General features: G+C 38.6%; 1 protein-coding gene across 1 annotated transcript; it reads right to left on the minus strand.

Annotated features, from left to right (window-relative positions):
* Window positions 1-13,498: 13,498 nt before the first annotated feature.
* Window positions 13,499-15,669, minus strand: LOC141653518 (small ribosomal subunit protein uS8z/uS8w). Its single transcript, XM_074461303.1, has 4 exons — window positions 15,531-15,669; window positions 14,507-14,654; window positions 14,180-14,340; window positions 13,499-13,863 (listed from the first exon to the last, which is right to left on the minus strand). Exons 2-4 carry the CDS (start codon window positions 14,637-14,639, stop codon window positions 13,765-13,767), a joined length of 393 nt encoding a protein of 130 aa, XP_074317404.1. The 5' UTR covers window positions 14,640-14,654; window positions 15,531-15,669; the 3' UTR covers window positions 13,499-13,764.
* Window positions 15,670-26,132: the final 10,463 nt, after the last annotated feature.

The following is a 26,132-nucleotide window of genomic DNA, read 5'->3' on the forward strand; positions in this document are numbered from 1 at the left end:
TTTAATTGACGCCACGGCAGGCTACACTATGCTGAGCCTGCTGGACGCCTTCTCAGGGTATCATCAGGTATTCATGGCCGAGGAAGACATGCCTAAATGCGCATTCATCACTGCTAACGGCACATACATGTATAAAATGATGTCGTTTGGTTTGAAGAACGCCGGCGCAACTTACACAAGACTGGTGGACAAAGTGTTCCAAAATAAAAAAGGGCGAAACATTGAGGCTTACGTCGACGATGCTATTGTAAAAAGCAAGTCTGACAGCGAGCACTTAGCCGATTTACACGAGACATTTTGTTCACTAAGGAAATACAAGATGAAACTTAACCCAATGAAATGCAACTTCGGTGTCCGGGCAGGTAAGTTCCTCGGCGTACTTGTCAGCGCCAGGGGAATTGATGCCAATCCAGAGAAAGTCCAAGCAATCCTGGACCTGCCGGAGCCGAGGAATCGAAAAGAGGTTATGATGCTGACCGGGAGGATGGCGGCCCTAGCCCGTTTCATCTCTCGGTCAGCCGACAAGAGCACCCCATTCTTCAAAGTGTTGAAGGGGAATAAAGACTTCAGCTGGGGGGAGGAACAGAGCACAGCTTTCAAGCAACTGAAAGCTCATCTTCAGACTCTCCCAACCCTGTCCAGGCCGATGCTGGGGGAGACGCTATATCTGTACATAACAGTTACCTCGGCCACGGTCAGTGTTGTGATCATCAGGGAAGAAGACAAACAGCAACACCCAATCTACTTTGTCAGCCATACGTTGTTGCCCGCCGAAAGAAATTACCCGCTGATTGAAAAAGCAGCCTTTGCTGTCGTCGTTGCCGCAAGGAAACTGAAGCCTTACTTCGACGCACATCCCGTGACGGTCTTAACCGACCAACCATTGGAGAAAGCATTGGAAAAATTTGAGCAATCCGGCAGGCTCATCAAATGGGCAGTAGAGCTATCCGGCTTCGGCATTCAATACAAGCCGAGGCCCTCGATAAAGGGACAGGCACTTGCAGATTTCCTGGCCGAGTGCACATATCAAGAAGAGCAAAACCCCGGAGTATGGGAAGTATACACCGACGGGTCCTCCACGAAACGGCTCAGAGCCAAGCATACTTATCATCATCCCAAACGGGGACGAGTTTGAGTACGCCTTGAAATTTACCTTCTCGGCCTCGAACAACGAATCCGAATACGAGGCGGTGATAACCGGAGTCGAGCTAGCTAGAGCTGCCGAGGCGGAACACATCATTTTGAAAACAGATTCACGTTTAGTGGCTAATCAGATCAGAGGAGAGTACGAGACTCGAGACGACGGGATGGTAAGATACCTGGAAAGGGTAAAAGCTGACACTTCAAAATTGAAATATTTTCAGATACAATGCATTCCTGTGCGAGAACAACCGAGCCGACGCTCTCTCAAAGCTTTCAGTTCAACCATCAAGAATGTCGGTCGAACCGTCTTTGGTAGACATCAGGAATGCCAAAAGCATTACTGAGACCGTCGGCATGGTGGGCGACATAGAGGCCGAGACGACGTGGATGACTCCGATAATGAAGTACAAACTGATGAATGAATTACCGGAGGACCGCAGTCTCTCACAGAAGATAAAGAGGATCGCAGCAAGTTACTTGGTGTTTGAAGGAGAATTATACAGGAGGTCCGTGATAAGGCCACTCTTGAAATGTGTTGGCCCAGCCGACGCGGAGCTATCGACAGAGTAAATTCACGAAGGCATCTGTGGTCATCACATGGGGGCAAGAACACTAGCCCACAAAGCTCTCCGAGCCGGCTACTTCTGGCCCACCATGCTTGAGGATTCCAGAGCCAAAACCAAAAAGTGCAACAACTGTCAAATGCATGCTCCGGTGATACATGCGCCTTCCCGAGACTGCGGCGTATTTTAGTCCCCTTCCTTTTGCATGTGGGGGATGGATCTACTAGGGTCATTTCCAACGGCATCCGGAGGAAGAAAGTACTTGATTGTCGCCGTTGACTACTTCACCAAATGGGTTGAAGCTGTAGCGGTACCCGCCAAGACCACGGCGGCCGTAAGAAAGGTAATCTGGGAAAATGTCATAACTCGTTTTGGGTTACCCCAAGTCATGGTATTTGACCACGGCCGAGAGTTTTGGAGTGACACAATAATGAGCTGGTTGGAGGAACTTGGTATCAAGTTTGCATACTCCTCCGTCTGCCACCCACAGAGCAACGGACAGGCGGAGGCAGCCAACAAAACAGTCCTCAACGGTCTGAAGAAGACAGTCGAAGACCTAAAGGGAAGATGGGCCGATGAACTACCCGGCGTCCTGTGGTCCCTCCGGACCACGGAGAAAGAAGCAACGGGGTACAGTCCTTTCCACTTAGTCTACGGGTCCGAGGCAGTCCTGCCAATCGAAGCAACGGTGCCGACATTCAGAACAGCCACCTTTAACCCGGTTGAAAATGAGGAAGGTCTGAGAGCCTCCCTAGACCTGGTCGAAGAAAGCCGAGATACAGCACGCCTCAACTTGGCAGTATACCAAAACCGAATGAGAAGAGCCTACAACCGAAGAGTCCACAAAAGGGACTTAAAAGTAGGGGATCTAGTCCTAAGAAAGTCGGCCGCCACCAACAAAGGAAACATTTATGGTAAATTGACGGCCAACTGGGAGGGTCCCTACAAAGTGGTTGAAGAAATGAGGCCGGGTACATACCGGCTGACGGACATGGAGGGTGTGCCTTTGATGAGCCATTGGAACACTGACAATCTCAGGAAATACTTTGTATAGCGGCGGAGGTGACCAAAACAATTGTTGGCACCCCGACGCGTGTTCATATCTAATAAAGAATCATCCAAGTTTTCCATCAAAGTGTTTATCCCCTCCGTAGTCATATCGAGGTAGACGCCACGGCCCAAGCCGGGCAGTCACCCCAAGAAGTAGACGCTACGGCAGTCACTACCAGCGCAGTTGATACTCGCGAAAGCGATCAACATGCCATAGGAACGTATAAGTACAGTTGAGACGCAATTCTAGCCGCCTCGGCCAACCGAAGGCCTGGCAGAGGAAGCGATCAATATGTCTACAGATACGAACGCTGTCACGCTGTAACCTCTAGCCGCCTCGGCCAACCGAAGGCCTGGCAGAGGACACAACGGTCGATACGCTAACATGTTCACAACGGCGGTTGGGAAGCGCAATTCCGACGCCTCGGCTAGACCGAGAGTGAAAGAGGAAGCGACCAACATGCTAACATGTTTAAGAAAAAGACGTTAAACACAGTTGAGATACGCATTCTAGCTGCCTCGGCCAAGCCGAAGGTAAAAACGAAAAAGGCGCTCAATTAATAACGCAAGAAGACAAGTGAAGGATTGTGATCAAAGCCCCGGCCAAAGCCGAGGGCCCAAAAAAGAAAAACAAGTTTTATTAAAAATGATTACAAGTGAGGAGAATACATACGACGGCCGTCCCCATAGGGATAAGCCAAAACACAACCTATCAAAGTTCAAAAAACAGAAACATTGAGAGCAGAGATGGGCCTCACACCGACCCCACTCACCCTGTGCTAGGGCCGGTATGAGGCCGACATGGCAGAGCAGCTCATCCTGAAGAATGATCTGCGTCGGGGGAATCCATGTCTTCGGCACCCCGTTCTTCTCCGCCTCAAACAGCCTCATCGCCAGCTTCTCATCCGCATTAAGAGGGACCTTGCTGGCGTCCATCTTAAGCTTACTCCGGGTGACCCATTTATCATGCTCCGCCTTACTCTCGCACCGCAAATTGACTTGGTGCTGGAAGGACCGGGGCAGTGGATAGTCATCCGGAACCTCAACGTACACCCACCGATCTTTCCAGTCCTTGCAGGAAGAAAGCTTATCAACGGAGACGTAACCCGGCTCCGTTTGAACGCTGTACCATCCGACGCGACCAGGAAACGACGGCCGAAGGTGGTGAAGCCGACGGAATAAATTAACCGTTGGGACCTCCCCCTTGAAGAGACAGAGCCAGACAAAGCCGACTATGGTCCTAATAGCCAACGGGTGCAGTTGGGCCACGGCGACGTTCATGGCTCTAATGATGGCCATAACGTATTCATTCAGCGGAAACCGGAGCCCGTACTCCAGGTGCCGGATGTATACGCCGGTGCAACCCGGGGAGGGCAACAGCAGACGGCCGACCCTCCTCGGGGATAACAATTTTGTATCCCCTGCCGAAGTAGAAATGGCCCTCGAAAAGTGTTTCACCGGAACAACTGGCGAACTTATGGGTCCAAGCACGGTCAGGGCAGACCTTACAGGCGTCGCCGTGGTCCATGATGTACTGTCTCCCCTCATTAGGACGAGTCCTTCCAACATCATCACCGTCATCATCACCGTCATCATCAACATCATCATCATCCTCCCAATCCTCCAAAGCTTTAGGATCAACCTCAGGAGAAGGAGACCTAGGGCCCCCGGACCTCAGCGGGATGGCGGCTAGTGCCTCCTCTTCATCAAAACGCGACGGGGATCCCCCCGGCGCAGGGTTACTAGGTCTGGCATCAGCAGAAGACATGTTCACAACAAAAACTTAACAATTAAAAGATTGGAAAATTTGTTTGTTTACCTTGAAGAAAAGTGCTACGCCGAAGTAACGATTCTGAAAGCTAGAGAGAAGTTTCGTCAAAGAGGGCTAGAAAGAAGAAAATTTTTGAGAAAATGAATTTGGAAGGCCAAAATTCAGGGGCTAACTCTCCCATTTATAGGGCAAAGCCCACTCAATCCGACCAATCAGGGCAAAGCCCATGAAGCGTCAACCAATCAGCAACGAGACACATGTCAAGCATGCAGCCATGGAATGTCAATCGACAAACAGTTACGAAACTTCTTCAACACGCTCTTTGACAGAATGCCAATCGACGTATCTTTTTCAAACACGCTCCTTGGTATCTACTTGCCCAACGGCCCGCTGACGAAACCAAGCTTGGCAGCACCGGCTGGGGGCAATCAAAAGAACACGGCACTCACAACCTCGGTCTCGGCCAGCGCCACTTTCTTTTCCACATCTGATGTCCATTACACATCCATGTGGAGGGGGGATATGATATGGCCTAAGCAGAACCAAGCCGAGGTAGAAGAAGCCAGGGCAGAAATTTTTTTCAAACTTGCGCAGAATACGCTCAACACTCATCGAAGGTCCATACCACGGCATAGACTACGCTGGGGGCCTAAGCAGAACCAAGCCGAGGTAGAAGAAGTCGGGGCAGAAATTTTTTTCAAACTTGCGCAGAATACGCTCAACACTCATCGAAGGTCCATACCACGGCATAGACTACGCTGGGGGCAAATTGATGGGGCATATTCTGCACCCGCTGACCGAGTCAACATATTGAGCAAGGTCAAAGATATCCACAAGCAAGTCAACGACTTAGACAGCCTAACCGACGCAGCCCGTCGGCCTGTCTCTTGGGTCTCGGCTGGTACAACTAGCCAGCCGGGGCACATATCCGCGAACTCATATCCAAGACCCCTCGGCGGCGAGTCAACAGGGCCCGCCGGCCTGCCATGGGTCCCTCGGCCGAGGGTAGATCAGTCTTTCCACCTGCTAGCCACTTGGCCACTTGGCCACTACGTGACAAAAGGTGAAAGTCTATAAATACTCCTCAACCCTCATTGAGGAAAGGATCCGAAAAATAACCTAAACACCTCATAATCTGGTAATATCTTCCTTATCTCTCTACAATATATACTTCGTCAAGTAACATACGACTTAATCCTTTTAAGTTTACTGACTTGAGCGTCGGAGTGAGTTCGCTCGGTGCAAAGCCGAGCCCTCAGTTTGTTCATTGTTTCAGGAGACCGAAAGAGAGATTCAATCAAAGACGTCATTCTACAAGCACGGGTGGTAACAAATAACTGCTCTGGAATTACACCCGGAACAATTTTATTTATGATTGTCATATTTTTATTTTATATAATTTTTGAATTATGTAATTTTACTTAGTATGACCTTAGTTTTTAATTGGTATTACCCGAAATGTATGGGAATATCGATTCGGTTGTAATTATTGTGATCTCGTATCACCGTTTTGTAATTTAATAGATTCATTTTTATTACAAATGTATAATAGGAAATTATGTAATTTTATTTATTATTTGTAATTTTTCCGGAGTTTCCATGAAGACGGTGTTACTTCGAGATGCGTGCCAAGACCAAAGTTCAAGGGACCAAAGGAGTTGGTTTCCGAATTTGTAATAGTTTATTAGATTTACTATTTTAGGAAGGCCATACTAGGATTCTATTTTTATGCTTTGCATTTTATTTATATGTTGCATGCATCGCTAAATCGCCATAACTAAACATGCATTTTAAATCGAGTTTATCGACCGTGTCAATTACAATTATCGTAGTTCACCGCTTTAGTTCACTTAAAACGTGATAGATAATAAATTGACATGACCTCTCGCTAAATAAACAATTGAGACTTAGCTTTACCAAAAATTAGAAACCATGAAATCCTATTTCGTGAGGGAGTGCGCTCGGCCAAACCGGGGTACAAACCTTGTTACGTAGGGGAAGTGGGTGATAAATGTCTATCCACCGAATTCATGTTGATGAGGGTTGTATCGCCAAAGCGTGCCCAAGTTAATGTGAATTTGGATCATGGACACATTTATTCGAAATTTGGGTTGAACTCAACAAAAGTATTCTCGACCATAGCCGGATGTGTTTTGGGCTAAAGATAAATATTAATGTAATTTTATCGACCAAGAGTTCTAAAAGTTGAATCGATTAAAGAGTTAATCCACCGAGTTATATTGATGGGGGTTGTATCGCCAAAGCGTGCCCAAGTTAATATGAATTTGGATATTGGAATCATTTATCATAGTTGGGTAGAGGTCACTATGTAAATGCTTTACTTGTTAAATTATTTACAAGTATTATTATAACGATAAATGTTTTGTTTTCATTATTCCATTAATCATATTGTTCTAATTCTTTACCTCAAATTATATACGATATCATTTCGATTTTAGTTCAAATCTCCATTAAAACAACGTAACTAAAGACAAATTTGAATTTTCTTCTAAAAACCTCGTATTATCCATTGCAAGGATCTCTTGTGAAGAGTATAGATAAAAGTTATTCGTGATCCAAAGGGTTTTTGATTTTTGACTAACATATCTACTTACAATGAATTGTTTCTCATATGCTTAATTGAGTTAAGTATTTTGAAACGTTAAATCATTTAGGTGACTAGATTTGTTAGAAATCGTAATTGACCAAAATACCGCAACCACTTCAATGAAAATTTTAAGACTAAACAAACGAATGAAGAGTAGTCTTCATGAATTTCAATTTTGCTTCTCTTAGCAAAAACTCATTGAAATGAGTGGGAGCATTCTCTTAACCGTTAAGAAAAGGACGAGGTTCTAAGAAGTAAAATTATAATGGAATTGATACAAGGTAATGGTAAAAGTAAAGTTATTGAGAATAACGATACTAAACCTATCAATCCCGACCGATAAAGTTTCCATTGTCTTAATTGTTGGACGCTAGAAAGGAAACTACCCCAAATTATTGAAGAATCAGCAAGTTAGTTGTGGGACATTTAATGGAACCTTCTTCTTTAAATGTTTATTTGATTAACATAAATTTTGCTAGTACTACTTCGTCAATATTAGAAACCAGCGGAGGTTTTCATCATTGTATTCGATACATAAGATGATTATAATATGACGACTAGCATCAAATAATGTCGAGAGATAGAGTCATTGTGTAATCAATCTAGTTTTGGGTTTATAGTTGTACCTTAATTATGACTATTAAGTGCATAAACTCTGAATAAGAATATAATCTTGTTAAGAGACAAAAGAGGTTTCACTTTTGTGACCCTATACACCACGATATGATGTATGGCTAGCCCATTATCAAGGTGAATATATTCTAAACCAAACTAGAATGATACATCATGTAGATGATGCAAGACTCAAATTGGTAACCCAAGATTAAACCTTAAATTCTGGAATGATGAACGCAAAGAGTTATGGAGTACTCTTGGAACCATTAGATTGTTAGTCTTATGGTATATGCGTATCTTGTATTCAAAGCAAGATGTCTCGTGCTTTTTGGTTGAAAAGGAGATCGAGATTGTAAATCATTGATCCAAAATAGGTTGATCATTGTCTTTTACCAATGATTTAAGTTGACACTAATGTGTTCACTTAATAAGGTAAATAAAGAAATCTTTGAACAAGTTCAAAGAATTCCAGGAATAACGATTTAGTCCTGATGGGATTATCAAAGTGAAGACTTTGATACAAGCCAAAGGAAATGTGATATAGTATCACAAGTTAATCTATCTTAGCACGCATTATGGGATAATGTGTGGTTGGATAAAGAAATCAAACCCTATTCGATATGTTTTGGACTTTAATCAAGTTACTTTGAGTTACTAGATCCTTTTGGGGATTTTATCATTTTGTCTAAATTATTTTTTCCACTAAATCTAAAACAATTCATATGAGATATGAAATGGTAGGGTACCATGCTTGTAAGTTTTCACAAGAAACAAATACTAATTTTTCCTTACTATAATCTTACTTTCCAGAAGTAACTTGAATTAAACAATTTCTTTGTAAGTTCTAAGCTTTTTACTTTCTTAAAAGTAACATGAATTTATCATCTTCACCAAGTGATGAGTTCAACCTCCTAGGTTTTGAAGAAACGTCATGTAGCCAAGAAAAACCAGTTTCTTGCGACATACAAGTTTTTGACACAATTCTTTTGTGGCTCTTGAATAATTTCTCCCACTCTGTCTTCTAGAAATAAACTTGTATTCTAGAAAGACAGTTTCACGAGCCACAAACTCGTTGTACTTGTGAAACTGTCTTTCTAGAATACAAGTTTATTTCTAGAAGATAGAGTGGGAGAAATTATTCAAGAGCCACAAAAGAATTGTGTCAAAAAATTGTATGTCGCAAGAAACTGGTTTTTCTTGGCTACATGACGTTGTTTCTTCGAAACCTAGAAGGTTGAACTCATCACTTGGTGAAGATTATAAATTCATGTTACTTTTAAGAAAGTAAAAAGCTTACAACTTACAAAGAAATTGTTTGATTCAAGTTACTTCTGGAAAGTAATGAACATATGACTTACATGAGAGTGTTTAAGTCACAACTAATTACAAGGCTTAGAGCCATAAAATCCGAAATAAATTCCAAGTGGAATTGTTGGATATCTAAGAGAGATGTCATAGCTTGATTAGTTGCAAAGTGTTTTGCACTATTCAGATCATCTTAGGAATTGTGTTTCATTATGATATATATATATATATATATATATATATATATATATATATATAGCGAGTGAATCTAAAACCCATTTCTTCAATTAAAGAAGGAATGTATTCGATACATGTGATGTGTTTTATAGATTCTTACAATCCTAAAACCATGTGCAACTTAAGAGATGGTCTTAAGTAGGACATTAATGAGTTCGAGTCAATATTTTGATCATGTTATAAAACTTTTCTCAATGGGTCGAGAAGTTGTGTTTATACATGAAGTTTAGTGGGAGTCACGGTAATTTTAATTAGTCTTACACGTGGATGACATATTGATCATTGGGAATGATTTAAGACTTTTGGAGTATTATAATACATCTTTAATATCTGGATTTATGGAGATAAATCTACATGATATTAGCGTCAGATAAGAAATCTTATGTTGATAAGATTCATGATTAGTTCAATCAAGTTGAACATATTTGATTGATTCCATTTGCTTCCGCTGCCGGATCAACTAAATGAGTAATGATGTATAACACTTCATATACTTTGAGTATGATGAATTGTTTCAAAATCGAATTTAAGTAATAGTTACCAAATAGCCATATAGATTATCCTTAAGTGCTTGTAGAAGTATTAAGGGTGTAAAGTTAAGTGTTTTGATGCAATTCACTAATTTGTGTAAGGGCTTACACTAATGACTGCTGAGATTGTATAAGGTTTCGGACAAAAACCGTATTCAAAACACCTAAAGATGGTTAAGGAACCATTGTGGCTATGTTATTTAAGAAATGGATTTGTTAGAGTCGTTCTAGGCAATTAAGAACAATGAGAGATGCTTACAACGTAAATTGAGTACACTTACAATCATGAGATGTGCGAGAGGGATGGGTCCCGCACACTGTGAAAACAGTGGGAGCTATTCTAAGATTAGAAAGCTTATGTCTAGATTGGATCTAGACACGTACTCAGAAAATTTTGTAATGCAAATGCATACATTACAAAGGGAAAACGAGTATGTAGTAAGGTTGAGTAAGGTACAAGAAGTTGATAAAACCTACTAACCAAAGCCTTCTCATAGGCTTAACATGATGAGTCATGTCATATGTCATTTCAATTGGATTGAGATGAACAACTACGTGCAAACATCAAATTGGATTATAAGAATATGAAGTAGTAATCAGGTATTGACTATTAATATGTAATAATCACATTTGTCGTTCGAGTTTTTAAATCTAACTCCTTTTATACTTTGTTATATCCAAACGGGTTGTAAAGACAATATTGAACCCCGTTAAAGTGAACCCGGATTAACATAGTATTTGCCCATAGTCACTTGTATGAGGTGACGTCTCGAAGTGACTAGAGTGTGATGTGATTGATGGCAAGTTCAAGTACCATAGAGTCATATGAGATGACTAGTCGATCACATAGGCAGACTGTTAGGAATACTTTGTCGGGCCTAATGACCGCTTACAGAGTTCTGGCAAATTTATATAGCCTGGTCATGGCGAGAGCTACTTTAGTATTCTAATGAGTCGATTCTTTTGACTAAACACTGTTCGCCTAAGGTGGCACAGTTTCAGATTAACTTTGATTTATGTTACTACGACCTTCGTAAATGGGGTCAAATGGGCATATTTTGGGTTATGATGGCTGTGGCTAATCGAAGGGAATAGTGCGATAGGAATTGTCCACCCCTTGTCAGGGTTAAAACAATATCTCGAGGCCACTCGAGGAGTAATGAACTGGAAATGCGTGGCCACGCTCGGAAGTTTTTTATGGTAGAAAATTCCGGTCAATCAGTTATTCTCCAGATCGAGGAAACCACTCTCGATATGATCACTTGCAAGTACGACCCGAAAGACACCTTGCATTGAGTGGGAGATAGTAATAGGACAAGAGAATTGGTGACGCACACTTGTCGAGGACAAGTGGGAGATTGTTGGAATAAGTGTCCTCCGACAATAATGCGATCACAACTGTCGATCATAATGATCACATATTTAAATCTCATATTTAAGAATACATGTGGAAGTAATATTTTGATCAACTGGTCCACACATATCGGTAATGATTGGCCGACTAGAGTTTGACATTGCGTCGTGCGACGGTGGTGATCAGTTGATACCCTGAGGTCATACCTATAGGGTAATACTCTTAATTGATTATTTAATTAATCGTATACCGATACGAGTTAATTAAATTGCTTAAAATTGACGGATGATTTTGTGAGTAAAATTAACATGTCTTATTGTAATTCGATTAAATAAGATACGGTCTAAGTAATCAAATTGTTTTATTACTTAGATTAAATTATTGTTTACGAAACAATTGAAACTGGTTGAATAATTTATTATAAATACAAGTCGTTGTAATTTATAATTCGATAAACCATTTTGGTACAAGTAATCAAGAATTACTAGTTAATTTTGTATGTGACATATTTTATTAATATGTTGATTTTTAATATGTTAAAAATATATTATAATGTAACATGTCATGCAACATGTGACATATGACAAAATTGACAAATGACAAAATAAAATGGACTTTCCATTTTATGTATGTACCGAAATATGGAGGGGATTGGGGTTTATATTGTGTTGTTTATTTTAAATAAAAACACAATGATTAAACCCTACTCATAGCCATGCATGCCTAGTTTGTCTTGGGTAGAATGTAAAGCTCATGCATTGGCCCCTACCCTTCCCTCCAACCGGTTTTCTACTAGAAAAAGGCAAGGATTTTTCTCATATAATTATTCAACTCTACATTTGATAATTTTTCTAGCGTTAGAAAAATACAACCATTCTCTACACTTTGTGAAATAAACTTAGAGAAAGAAACCTCACAATTATTCCTCTTGGCCGAAATTCTCAAGGGCCAAAATAAATATTTTGTGTCAATTTTAAGTTAAATTTTAATTAATACTAGATCATATTAATTATTATTATTATTATTAAGGGTATTACTTTGGGTATATTCCTTGGGAGAGATTCTTCACTTGAATCTTATTCTTCCATCTTTGGAAAGCTCAAGAACTAGTAAGAAGGTGAACTTGCTAGTGCCCTTTGATCCGAAATACTCAATGTAAGAATTGATTTTCTCCTTATACTTGTAATTGTTTTGCATGCATAAGATCTTGTTTTAATTTTATGACTAAATTAAACTATCATACTATGAATATGTATACTAATGAGATTAATGAATCCTAACAAAAGGAAAATGAGAGTGTGAATATGGAGGTGACAAAGGCTCAAAGTATTTGTGCTAATAAGTCAATTCTTGAGTTCTCCTAAAATGGAGGTGGTAGTTCCCATCTAAGGATCCCTGCACAATCTTATGAAAAGTTGTTGGATGGTAAAAAGGTGAGCTTTTACTGTAGACGTGATTTGTCAACTTTAACAATTCGGATCCTGAAGGGTGAGGACTGTAAGGAGAGAGACAATAGGAGATGTCCTAAAAAGTGGAAATCTAAGATGCTCGGGGCAATGAATGAAGATATGACTCGTTCTGATAATATGAATGTAAACACTGCTATTCGTAGCGGAAGTTTAGACGCGTCCTATACTGAGGCCATGGCTTCAAGCGCGTCTTTAATTTGTTACATTTTGTCTCCTCCTGGTACTTATATCACACAAGATAACACTAGGGGTGTTGTTAATGATTCAAGCATCCATGTCTCTCTGGTGAATAAAAAGGCTACTTCTATTTGCACTCCAGATCAGAAGGATTCTAATGGCCATCAACCTTTCATTTTTTCAGCTCGTGCTAAGAAGTGTAAGTTTTACTCGTCTAAGAAACCTTCATACGCCCATTTTACACCTATGCTTTGCAGGTACCCCTCTGCTTATCATGTGCACGAGAAATGGAGAATGGTCACTCCCAAGAACAATCATAGCCAAGGGGATGAATCTCCAAGACAATTTATTTACTTTTTCCAAAAAAAGTAGATCTCTCTCCCATAAATTTCTACACCCTCGTGGTGTAAGTGTGTCTTGTTACAGGTACTCCTCTGAAGCTCAGTTAATAAAGAAGAGAAAAGAACAGTTCGCTCAATTAGCTAGCTTTGTTCGTCCCGTTAAGAAGCCTAAGTTATTTGTCAACCCCATCTGTAGTTTATTTGATTATACTAATAATGTATCAATAAAATCCGAATCCGACTCGTCGGAGAGTCGGGTAGGTGCTCTGTAAAAACTTTCTTTACCATTGCCTAAAAAAAAAACTACTACTCTACTAGTAAAGTTTAATCAAAAATGATCCAAAGCCAAAATGCAGATAAATTTGAAAAGCTGCAGTAATACGGAGATGTAATCCGCTTCTGGTACGCCAAAGTTTCTTCCACTTGCAGAGTGAGTCTAAAAACGAGAAACTTAACTAGTAACACCAACAATCATAATAAAACAAGGATTCCACAAAAAATGAAAAAAAGTCGTGAAGATAGGAGACCTCGTTCCAAAAAGCCTTAAAAACAACACTCTTCTATAAGCTCAAACATTGCAATTCCAATCCAGAAATAACTCCTAATAGAAGAAGCCTAGAACTTTGCCTCCGACGTTCTTTCTCCTAGCCTCTTCGTGATCCATGATGCCAGCAGATGTAGTCAACACGATGTACCCAAACTGATGTTTAAGAATTTTTTCAATTGGTTAGAAATAATGGAAACATGGCTAAAAGAAATTAACACTAAGCAAAGACTGTCACTGGATGACACCTAAGTTTAAGAAGTAAAAGGCGCTTTCAAAGCGACAAGGGGCAAGGAGTGCAAACCTTATGCAAACAAGCTGCTTTGTTTACGATGTAAACAATTTGGTATATTCAGAATAAAATTGTGTGAAACATTTCAAAGAGGCTTGACATGCAAAGAACAAAATGCTAAGGGATAGGGTACAAAGGTTACAAAAGAACCAGGAAAACAGGGACTAAACTATAACCAACCTGTCTAGAAGGAAGAAGTCTAGCAGTCCAAGACTCGATCTCCTTGACACCAACATCAAAACGGGGGCTGATGACTCCACATTTGTTGAGCCTTCCGTTCAATTCAACAACAATCTTTCCAGATCGGTGGTCATCGACATACTCGAACTCACCGATGTATCCTGAAACATACGTGAGACAATCATAAGACTGAATTTCAATGAGTAAATCAGAGACAAATAGTCACATGGTGATTCTCCTTTGAAATAGATGAAGTAGTATGAATTCTAATCACAGCTCACGAAATAAATACGGATTACAAGGGAATTTGCTAAGACCGTCACTTACCATGCCTTTGCATAACCAAAAGAACCTTGATGATCACTTTGGAAGATGGCCTAATAAGGACCTGGCGCTTTCCTCTCTTCTCAGCATTATACATCGTCTTGAGGGCATCATTCAGTACACTGATTCTCACCATTGTTGTTTAGAAAGGCTGCACATTAATTTTGAAAATCCCACATCAGAAAACTAACCCTTTCTAAAGTCAATCAGTAACTGTGCGGTCTGTATCAGATAAATAATTCTTTGCATGAACCATTACAACAACTTCCATTGTTTAGCTAACGAAATAGTTCCCCACACTGCCTTGCCCTTTCCATCCCTCCCTTATACCGAATCCACCCCGCCACACCCATCGCCTCCTTGACTTGACTAGAATCAAAGGGTCAAGGCAAAATCGTATAGATTACCTTAATATTTAAATAAATATACAACCAGTCATGATCAAAGAGTGATACTCTCTTCTAATAATGCAACAAAGTGCTACATATCCAAACATTGAATCGACTCCAATTAACACGGCACCAAGTACAATACTAATTTCACACCAACAAACAAAGAATAGTAAACTAAGCGTAAGTGACAAATGTACCATAAACTCAAAATTTTGGTGACTTGAGTTATAAACGGGGTATCGAAAATTCTAAAAAACTACTCTAAAACTGATTAATTATCACCCAAAAATTACCATTTTAACATAACATTTTGATTAATTATCAAGCTTTCTAAAAAAATTAACAGCTTCAAATAGATCAATTTAACATTAAAAATATACTAACATGTAAACATCATTCAAAAAAAATTAACCATTTAAAATAAATCATAAAAACTGCTTGTTAGATCTTAATAAACACGAAAACATTGCATCAACAACATACCCACTTGTAAATTCATCAAAGGTTATAAACTTTTCAAACAACAAGATCAAATTATAATCATAACACCTAACATTTCAAACAAAATGTTGATAAAGAATGACCATTGATTGTTCAATTAAACAGGAAATGAAATCGAGAGAAGAAATTGGTACCAAGAAGATTAGGTTAGGAGAGGTGAAGTCGGCGGTGAGAGTAAGAACAAGAGAGAGAAAGAGAGAAATAATGGTGAAAGAGTGATATTAGGGTTTTAAGAGGGGCAGTTTCACAAACCCTAGTGTTATTGTGTGTTATTGTAATTGGGGATTGGGTCTCATTTTTTCGTGGGCTTGTATGTTTGATGAGACCAAAGTGTATGTTGTAGTTCTATGGACAGGTAACTCTCGGATAAGACCGTTTTACGGTAGACATGTTAAAAATTCGAAATCTTTTTTTACATACGAACTTTACTCTTTCACATATATTTTTTCATATCGTACCTTTTTTTTTCCTAACTATAATCAATTTAACACTTATGTATACATTTTCCCTAAAATCCAATCTAATTAATCTAAAACTTGAACAATGGATTACAATTCTTCGATTAGTGAAGTAATTTTCGTATTTAGCAATTATTAATATGTCTTATTGAAATTATTAGGTTTAATTTTTAGTGAAATTAATATGCAAAGCAATTTATTAATTAGGGTTTATGGGTGGTGAAAGGCACGATGGTTAGGGGTGGTTGACGGTTGTTCTGGGTGGTGCGTAGTGGCTAGAGGTGGTTCCCTGACGGTGGTGTGGCGACGGTGGTGTGATGTGGATGGTGCGTTGGTGAGGAAAGAGGACGGCTCGTATACGGAGTGCATGTTGATGGTTTAATTTGCGTCGGAGTCAGGTTGTCGGTCGGGGATTGGCTGGAGTGGAGATTGGGTGGTGCGACCGACTGGAATTGTTGGTCTAGTTGTCGGCTTAGACAGTGATGGTGGTGGTGCCGCGGTGGGGAAGGGAAGTTCCTGTGTTGCTGTTTAGTTTATTTATTTTTTTGGTGAAATTTGAGTAATATATATATATATATATATATATATATATATATATATATATATATATATATATATATATATATAGGGGCGGGTTAGTTTGCATTTAATCGCTTTTAACGTATTTAACCGCATTTAACTAGCTTAATTAGGCGCTTTTTTTTTTTTTTTTTTTTTTTTTTTTTTTCGAGATACACTTTATCTACTTACCATATACACCTCTCATTCAGATACATCTTATAACATATCTAGATACATTTTTTCTACACTACAATTCTAGATGCACTTTTACACTTTTTTTAACACTATTTTTGTTTGGGGGATTTAAGACTAACTCCTAGATACATTTTATACTATTTCCGGATACATTTTATATTATTAGCGGATACACTTTGTGTAAATTGTTACAAGTTTTAACACTAACTCTCGGATACGTTTTATATTTTTTGCGGATACATTTTATATTTTTTTCGGATACACACGACATTAATGCCAGATACACATTATAATACTTCTGGATACACAAGTTCATACTTACGGATACACATTGTATTAATACTAGATACACATGGTTATACTGCCGGATACACATGTACCTAGTATTATTCATACATGTATCTAGTAGTATTCATACATGTATCCACCCCAAACACTACTTCCCACCACCACCACCGACACTTCACCGTCACCGCCGCCGCCACCACCACCATCACAACTGCCACTACGCCACTACCCACCATTTTTTTATCGTCTCACTACCCTCACACTCCTCCCATAACCATGCCGCCACCACCATAAAAACCACCACCACTCGCCACCAAAGACCACCGTGACCACCATCGCCAGCAAAGACACTACCGTTGCCACCGACACCACCGTCGCAATTAACTATTTCTTAGCATACATTATACGTTTCATATTCAACAAACACCAGGAATCATCAAAATGCACTCAGATTTGTGAAATTTTGCTTACAAATTTGTAGATCTGATCTTTTCAAAATTCATGTTCAAAAATTTGAGAAAATAAAAACTATTTGGGGAAGGAGATGTCCAGTGACGAGTTAGACCACCACCCACCGACCTAAAACACCGCTGTCACAACCACCACCCACGACCTAGACCACCAGACCACCCACCACCACCATTTTGCCACAACTCAGCACAAAAATCACCACCACGACGCCATAACGACTAGATCGACCACCACATCAACGCCACACCCACGACCACCACACCAACGCTTATAACCACTACAACCACCACCGGCCACCACACCAGCACCAACTACATTATATTTGGTCAATAAGAATGTTTTCCGGGTCGGAATTATCCGACAAAAACTCCGACGTACTTAGATTTTTGAAATACCTCTTCACTTGTTGTAGATCTACAAATTAAAAACACAAAGTTCAAAACAAAAAAAATGAATCAAGGTCTTCGCATTTCCTCTCTGACTCACAGCGTTGTGACTCCGACTCCGTGAAGAACTCAGATCTGCCATATTTTTTCTAAAATCAACTTCGTTTGCTTTAGATCTAAGGTTAAAATTACAAAAATTTTGAAATAAGAAGTGGTGGCTGAAGAAGTAATGGTGTTTCGCCGGTGGGGTTGATAACGGAGCTCCGACGATTGTATGATAGTGGTGGTCAGAGGTGTGAGTTGTGGGCTTCATGAATGAGAGGGAGGTGAAAGTGGTGGTTTCATTGATTGTTTTTTTATGCCGACAATAGCCTAGTTGATGCGCCGGCAAGCTTCTGTGGTGAACTCCGGCGAAGTGCTCGGCATCAATGGCGAAAATGATGGCGGACATAGATGGGGGAAGTTAGAGGATATGTATGAGAGAGAGAGAGTGTGTGTGGAGGAGAATTACCTTAGTGTTAAAAAATGTGAGGGCAGAGGTGATAATGAGTAGTTAGCGGCATTACACGAGTGTTTAGTTTTACGTGATTTAAGTCGGTTAAATATTTGTTCGCACCATAATTTAGTTCGTACGGGATCCTGATTCTATATATATATATATATATATATATATATATATATATATATATATAGGAATGGGATCATATGAGTATACACTATCTTTTTGAGGATTGAGGATTTTATTACAATATCACAGGTTGTTCAATACAATATCACAGGTTATTCGAAACAATATCACACGAAAAAAAACAGTTGAGCAAAAAAAAAAAAAAAAAAAAATTTTTTCAAAAAATTTTTTTTTTTTGGACAAGTCTAATTTTTTTCGTGATATTGTATTGAAGAACCCGTGATATTGTATTCACTAATCGTCAATCCTCAAATATTTAGGAGTTCTCACCGGATCCCGACTCTATATATATATATATAGAGTGAGGTTCTTATGAGTCACTTATGTAAACCGAAATTAGGTGGGTGTTTTAGTGGGTTTTGGTCTTATTCATTTGTCTTATTCATTTGTCTATGACACTTGATAGTGACTTGACCATGACAAAGCCTTACACCTATTTGTCTTGTGAAGACAAAAAGAAAAATAATTATGGTCTATAATGATAGATGCCAACCGGTTTTGTGAGGCTTATGGGTGAATTTTATTCTCTTAATTTTCACTTATCATTCATTCTAATTTTACATGCAAAAAGTTCATGTAATTTTCCTCTCTTCTCTCTCCTTAATCTTCATCAAAAAGGATGAATTTTTGATTCAAATTTGTTCAAAAGATTACTAAAATTATTAATGTAATATATGAGTGTTAGTAATCAATTTTAAGGTAAACCACAATATAAATATCTAGTACATATTAGTTTGTGGGATTAAGGGATTGTCTTGGGTGCAACTAATTGGAGGGCTTCTATTTTGAGGTCATGTATGTTCATCCAATATTGGAAAGCTCAAGAACTAACAAGAAGGAGATCTTGTTGGTGCCCATTTGACCGAAATTTATTTGGTGAGAAATTGGTTTTCTTATCTCTTTTGTTTTTGTTTGCATGCATAAGATTTGCAATTTATTTTATGACTAAATAAATTTGTAACATATAAGAATATGTTAAGTATAGAGATATAGATTTCCAACATATCAATCCCAAATTGATCCTAGACCTTATACACATAATCCTTAACAAGTTCCCAAGGAGGGTTTGCCCCCAAAGAATAACAAATAACAGAGTTAGTCCAAAAGTCTACCTCTGTTTTGATATCATCCTATGTAAATTGAAGCAAATCAGAGAGATCCTCCTCTTCATCAACAGTTTCCAAGACAGGTATATCTTTCTCTCCCTTCCGCATCTTCCAACCTTCAGTTTCTTTCGGTTCTCTTTCACTAAGATCCAACATAGGGAAGCCCTGAATAGCATTGATTGATTTTGTTTTGCCTGTATCAGAAGAGGAAGGAAACAAGTCACCATCTTTAGGGATATTCTTAGCAGATGAACATACGACAGAAGCTTTGGAAGACTGTAAAGCTAATTTAGTAGTTGAATTCAATGGCAAAAATCTATTTTGTATATGTTTCAGTGCCGTCATTGTTGTAATATTTTGTTAGGGTTAAGAATAAAGAGGTTTTGTTTCTCTAGCTTTCTCTCTCATCATATTTCTGAAATGTTTTAAATTCCCCTCAGTTTGTTGAATTTTCAGACCTAACAAGAATTTCAATTCTCCCATCATACTCATCTCGAATTCGGAAGTCATCAACTCCGAAAAATATTTGCACAAACAAGGGTTTGTCGATCCAAAGATAATATCGTCAACGTAGATTTGAACAACCAAAAGGTCAGTACCCTCGGATTTTAGGAATAGGGTTTTATCAACAGATCCTCTCTTAAATCCACTGTCAAGTAGAAATTTTGATAATCTGTCATACCAAGCCCTTGGTGCTTGCTTCAATCCGTACAGGGCTTTGTCGAATTTAAAGACACGGTCTTCAAATTTGCTATCCTTAAATCCAGGGGGTTGTTCTACGAAGACTTCTTCCTATAGGTACCCATTTAGAAACGCTGTCTTGACATCCATTTGGAAGAGTTTCATTCCCTTATGAGCTGCGAATGCTATTAGAAGTCTAATAGCTTCGAGACGAGCAACAGGTGTAAAAGTCTCATCATAATCTATTCCTTCTTGTTGATTATACCCTTGTACCACCAATCTTGCCTTATTTCGAACTATGACTCCGGCATCATCTAATTTATTTCTGAACACCCATCTGGTTCCAATAAGAGATCGATCCTTGGGTCTAGGTACTAAGTGCCAAACTTTGTTCCGTTCGAATTGTTGAAGCTCTTCTTGCATAGCTATTATCCAATCTGATTTAGCGAGAACTTCCTTAATATTTGTTGGTTCGATCGTAGATAGGAATGAATAGAACGAACAGAAATTGTTCAAAGATCGTCTCGTTTGAACTCCCTTCTTAATATTGCCGAGAATATTGTCCATTGGATGTGAACTCTTGTATTTCCACATTGTTGAGATACTTGGTTCATCATTATTTGAACTTGATCCAACTTCATTTGGCTCAGAATTTAAGGAAGTTCCCCTGAATCCAATCCCGGTGTTGTCATAGAGTCTGTTATAACTTCAGACTCATTGCCTTGAATTGGATTCAATGTTATAGTAACATAACCTATAACATTAGACTGGGAATTCTTATCTTGAGACAATGTTATAGTATCATCAACTATAACTTTGGTTTTCTCCTTTTTATCTTTAGAAGAATGATCAAGCTCATCATTTATCCCTTCAATCTCATTATCCTCCGATTCTAATTCTGGGGGATCGTCTCTAGAAAGACAAAAGTCAGGTTCGTCTAAGTCTTCTTCCTCATCCTGTAAGGGCTTATCAAACACATTATCTTCATCAAAAATAACGTGAATACTTTCTTCAATACAAAGTGTTCTTTTATTAAAGACTTTGTAGGCCTTGCTATGATCCGAATATCCTATAAAAATTGCGTCATCACTCCTAGGGTCGAATTTACTTAACCTATTTTTACCATTATTATGAACAAAACACTTACTCCCAAAACAACGAAGATGGGAGATATTAGGTTTGTGACCTCTTAGAAGTTCATAAGGAGTTTTCTTAAGGATAGGTCATATCATAGCACGATTATGGATATAACATGAAGTACTAATAGCTTCAGCCCAAAAGTTACGAGGTAAACCACTATATAAGAGCATTGTACGAGCCATATCTTCTAGTGTTCTATTCACACGTTCAACGACACCGTTTTGTTGAGGAGTTCTTGGTGCAGAAAAGTTATGTCCTACACCATTAACTCTACAATATTCAATAAAGGGTTGATTATCAAATTCAGTGCCATGATCCGTACGAATAGACACAAGATTAGTCTTATATTTATTTTGAACAAGTTTCATAAGACAATCAAATTCATCAAAAGTCTCATCTTTTGAATGAAGGAAGATAGGCCATACATACCTTGAGTAGTCATATACGAGGACAAAGACATACCTGGATCCTCCTCTACTTCTTACCTTCATAGGACCACATAAATCCATGTGTACCAATTCCAAGGCTTGATTTGTGCTTACCACTCTTTTAGGTTTGAATGATGATCTCACTTGTTTGCACCTAGCACACGTGTCACACATTTTTTCTTGGTCGAACTCGATCTTAGGTAATCCTTCAACCAAGTCCCATTTCTTGAATTTGTTCAAGGTTAGTGAGCTAATGTGACCAAAGCGTTTGTGCCACAAACAGGGATCATCAAGTGTAACTTTCATGCATGTAAAAGAGTTAGTAGGCACAACATTTAAATCTACCATATACACGTTCCTTTTCCTATGTCTTGTGCCTTCAATTATAATGGGACAACCATCAGTATGAAAAACAACCTTGTTACCTTTGTCGCATAGTTAAGATATCTAAGCAAATTATGCTTGAGACCATCCACTAGATAGACATCACTGATTGCATGTGATTTAGAAGTTCCAACTTTGCCCACACCAATCACATTACCCTTCTTGTTGTCCCTAAACGTCACCTATCCTCCGTTGAAAGGCTTGAGTGAAAGAAACAAATTCTTATCTCCGGTCATGTGTCTTGAGCATCCACTGTCAAGATACCATTGATTGTTTTCTTTCACCATTACCCGCAAAAGGATTAGATACAGTTTCTAGGTACCCAAGCTAGGTTGGGTCCTTTACGGTTAGTTACTCTATATACTAAATCCTTTCGTACCCAAACTTGTCTAATGGTCGTATTTCTAAACCTTGGGTAGTTTTGTTTAGGAGGAGCTCTAGGTTTAGGGATTTCTCTAGGTCTTACATGACTATTCTCCTTGTGGTTAGGGTTACTTTGTTTCGGTTGACAAGGAGTTTGTAAAGTGCAAGGTTTCTTGGTGTAATCAAAAGCCATGTCATAGAACCAACGAAAGTTATTATTCCTTTCTTCGTTAGGTTCATCTATAGGGGATTCATCATCCTCGACTGCTGTGTCAACCGTTTTAACAAAATCGGTATTTTTTCGTATATCATGTACACGTTTGACACAATTGTCTTGGATGTGACCCGTATGACCACAGTAATTGCAAATCAGATATTCAGGAAGATCGGCATATTTTAGTTTTCTAAAATCATAATCCGAAGGTGTTGATTTGCATTTAGAGTGATCTCTACGGTTGTAGCACTCATATCCTAACTCCATCTTCATATTATTGTCAGATTGTTCGGTTAGGAAGTTTAGGACTTTTGTGCTACCTTCTCACTTATCATGGACTTTTCTTGCGTGAAGAAGTAAGTCTTTTAGGTTCTTAATTTCTTCAAGAAATTTCGTGTGATCTATGTCATTATCCTTCTTATAATTGTCACGAAAGTCTTGGAACCTTTTGTTAAGAATAAGTACAACATCTGAATGTTGTTTCTTAACATTGATCAATTTAGTTTTAGATTCTTTCAATTGCTTTGTAAGAGAATCGATTTATTTCTTTTGGTCTAAAATCACTGCTTCATCAGATGTGATTTTAGTTACCAGAAGTTCCTTGGATTTTCTAAGTTCTAAAGTTATAGCTTCATTAGTTATAACTTTGGCTTGAAGGTGCTTAATATTAAGCTTTAGATCTGAAGTTATAGCTTCATTAGCTATAACTTTAGATTCTAATTCCTTATTTTCAGCATTAGCTGTTTCTAATGTTGTAGCTTTATCAGCTGTAACTTTAGATTTCAACTTCTTAGCTTTTGCCTTTAGAGTATGATTCTTCTCAGCAATATCAAGAATCTGTTCCTTTAGATCCTTTAGTTCCATATCCTGTTCATGACATTTACCGAGGGATTGCTCAAAGAATTCAATTAGTGCACTTTTAGACAATTTCTTAACACGTTTCTTTAGTTCAAGATAACTAACCTCATTATCGTCGTCTTCATCTGATTCTCCAAGAAAGCAATAGTTTGATTGAGAATTCGTGCTATCATCGTCGCTACCAGAGATTAGGTCAAGACTGACGCTTCTGAGACAAAGATTGGCTACTTCATCATCTTCGGATCCTTCATCATCTTCTGTGTCAAGATCTCCCAAACACGAAGCCATCATTACTTGTTTGAACTCCTTCTTTGTCTTCTCGCGTTTCGCCTTGTCCTTGATTTTCTCCCATGTCGGATAATCCTTGATCATGTGATCAGATTCTCCACACTTGAAGCAACCTCTGTTAGCAAATGATGATTTTGATTCAGTTGCTTTCTTGTTAGAAGACTTGTTGTTGTTATAAGAAGATTTTGCTTGCTTGTTTCGAACGATTCTGTTTTTAAAACGACGTGCAAACAAAACAGTCTCATCTTCTATATCGGAGCCAACATCTTCGATTTTCAAGGCCATATTTTTTCTACTCGGTTCTGCTCATCAGCATTTAGAGTAATTTCTTGGGCCATGAGAGCACCAATGAGTTCTTGGTAGGATAGATTCTCAAGATCTCGCGATTCCTCAATTGCTGTGACCTTGGCACGCTACTTTTTAGTTAGGCTCCTAAGAACCTTCCTTGCAATGTCCTTGGTATTAAACTTTCTTCCTAGGTTTTTTAATTCGTTTATGATGCTTGAAAAACGTGCGGACATACTATCCAAGGACTCATTAGGCTCCATACTGAATAGCTCAAATTTCCACATTAGCAGATCTATGCGGTGCTTCCTAACAATGGAAGTACCCTCATAAGCCAGTTCCAGGCCATCCCATATCTCCTTGGCCGTGGAGCACGAAGAGAACCGATCGAATTCGGTAGTGGTCATGCCGTTCTGCAATAGGCTTATGGCTTTAGAATTCTTTTCGGCCTTCTTGTAGTCGGCCTCGACATAATCCTCTTCTTTCTTCTCAAAAGAAGTGCCTTCAGCGGAAGCAACTAGGATTTTGTGCAGTCCGTTTTGGATAATCCTCCAGCATTCCCAATCATGACCTTTCACATAGTGAGTCATCATGTTTTCATAACCCATAATTCTTCCCATCAAAGACGGGTCACTTGAGGTATTTGGAATCCATTTATCACGTGATAGGCAGCGGAATATAAAACGATAAGATAAATAAATATAGACAGATCGGCCTCTTTGCGGTTAGGTAATCAAGAGCACGAGGCTCTGATACCAATTGAAGAGTCTATCGATCCGAAATACTCAAGAGAGAGGGGGGGGGGGGGTGAATTGAGGATTAAAAACTTTTACCTACTTTTTCAGTTATATATATGTATAATTAATTATTTAAAATTTATTGATTAAACTTTAACTAATTAACTAATTAACTAATTAACGAACAAGAACGAAATAAATAAACGAATGAAAGAGACAGACGCACGGTTTTTGAAGTGGTTCAGTTTCACAAATCGAAACCTACGTCCACTATTCTCGATTAATAAATTTAGTAGCTTTCTACGGATTACAAATTTACTAACCCAACTCGTACAACTAACCCTAGTTGTAACTCAAGTGAGTACCGTTAAATACTCGAGTGACTAACTTACGCTAATAAGAAAGCACTTAATGATTCTACTAAAAGTTCACGTTAATGAACGAGTAAGAAATCGATTTAGCACTATTATCTTATAACGATAATGAACGAATGAATGCACGAGTTAATAAACACACGACCTTTTCGAAAATAGCAAAACGGTTTTCTTGTTTTGAAACACACGATTTTTGCTCTTAAAAATAAAATTAATTTTATGCTTAAAGGTCTTAACTTTTAATGATGTAAAGTATGGAGTATTTATAGTAAAAGAGGAGCAAGGGTTTCGGTTTAGCAAAAACCCTAAATACTGTGTGGAAGTCTTGTAAAGCAAGAAAGAATTAGGTTAAATCTTCCTTAATTCTTCTCCACGACTTGCCTTAATAAATAATATCTTCCTATCTTAACAACTCACCAATATCTTGGAGATTAGGAAAGATAATAGAAGGAGATAAAAAAATCTCTAACAAGTACTATCCTAATACCTTAACCCTTATCCAAGCAAAGACTTATTGTGCAAGCAAGAAATTACTATTCACGTTTTACTGTTCACGACACTGTTCCACGACACTATTCATCCCTAATATTTTAGTAAGATAGAAAGGAATAAATCAAATAATAAAGAGATAACAAATCTCTAATCAAATATTATTTTAAAGATTTACTCAATCGTTTCCTTCTATCTTTGCAAAAATAATATCTTATAAGTTAGGAAATAATAAATCAAAATAATACAAAGAGTGAAGAGTCTATCGATCCAAAATACTCGGGGGGGGGGGGGAGGGGGTGAATTGAGGATTTACAACTTTTACTAGTTTTGCGACTGTAT

The sequence above is a fragment of the Silene latifolia genome, chromosome 4 (assembly GCF_048544455.1).
Source record: "Silene latifolia isolate original U9 population chromosome 4, ASM4854445v1, whole genome shotgun sequence".
Classification (NCBI taxonomy): domain Eukaryota; kingdom Viridiplantae; phylum Streptophyta; class Magnoliopsida; order Caryophyllales; family Caryophyllaceae; genus Silene; species Silene latifolia.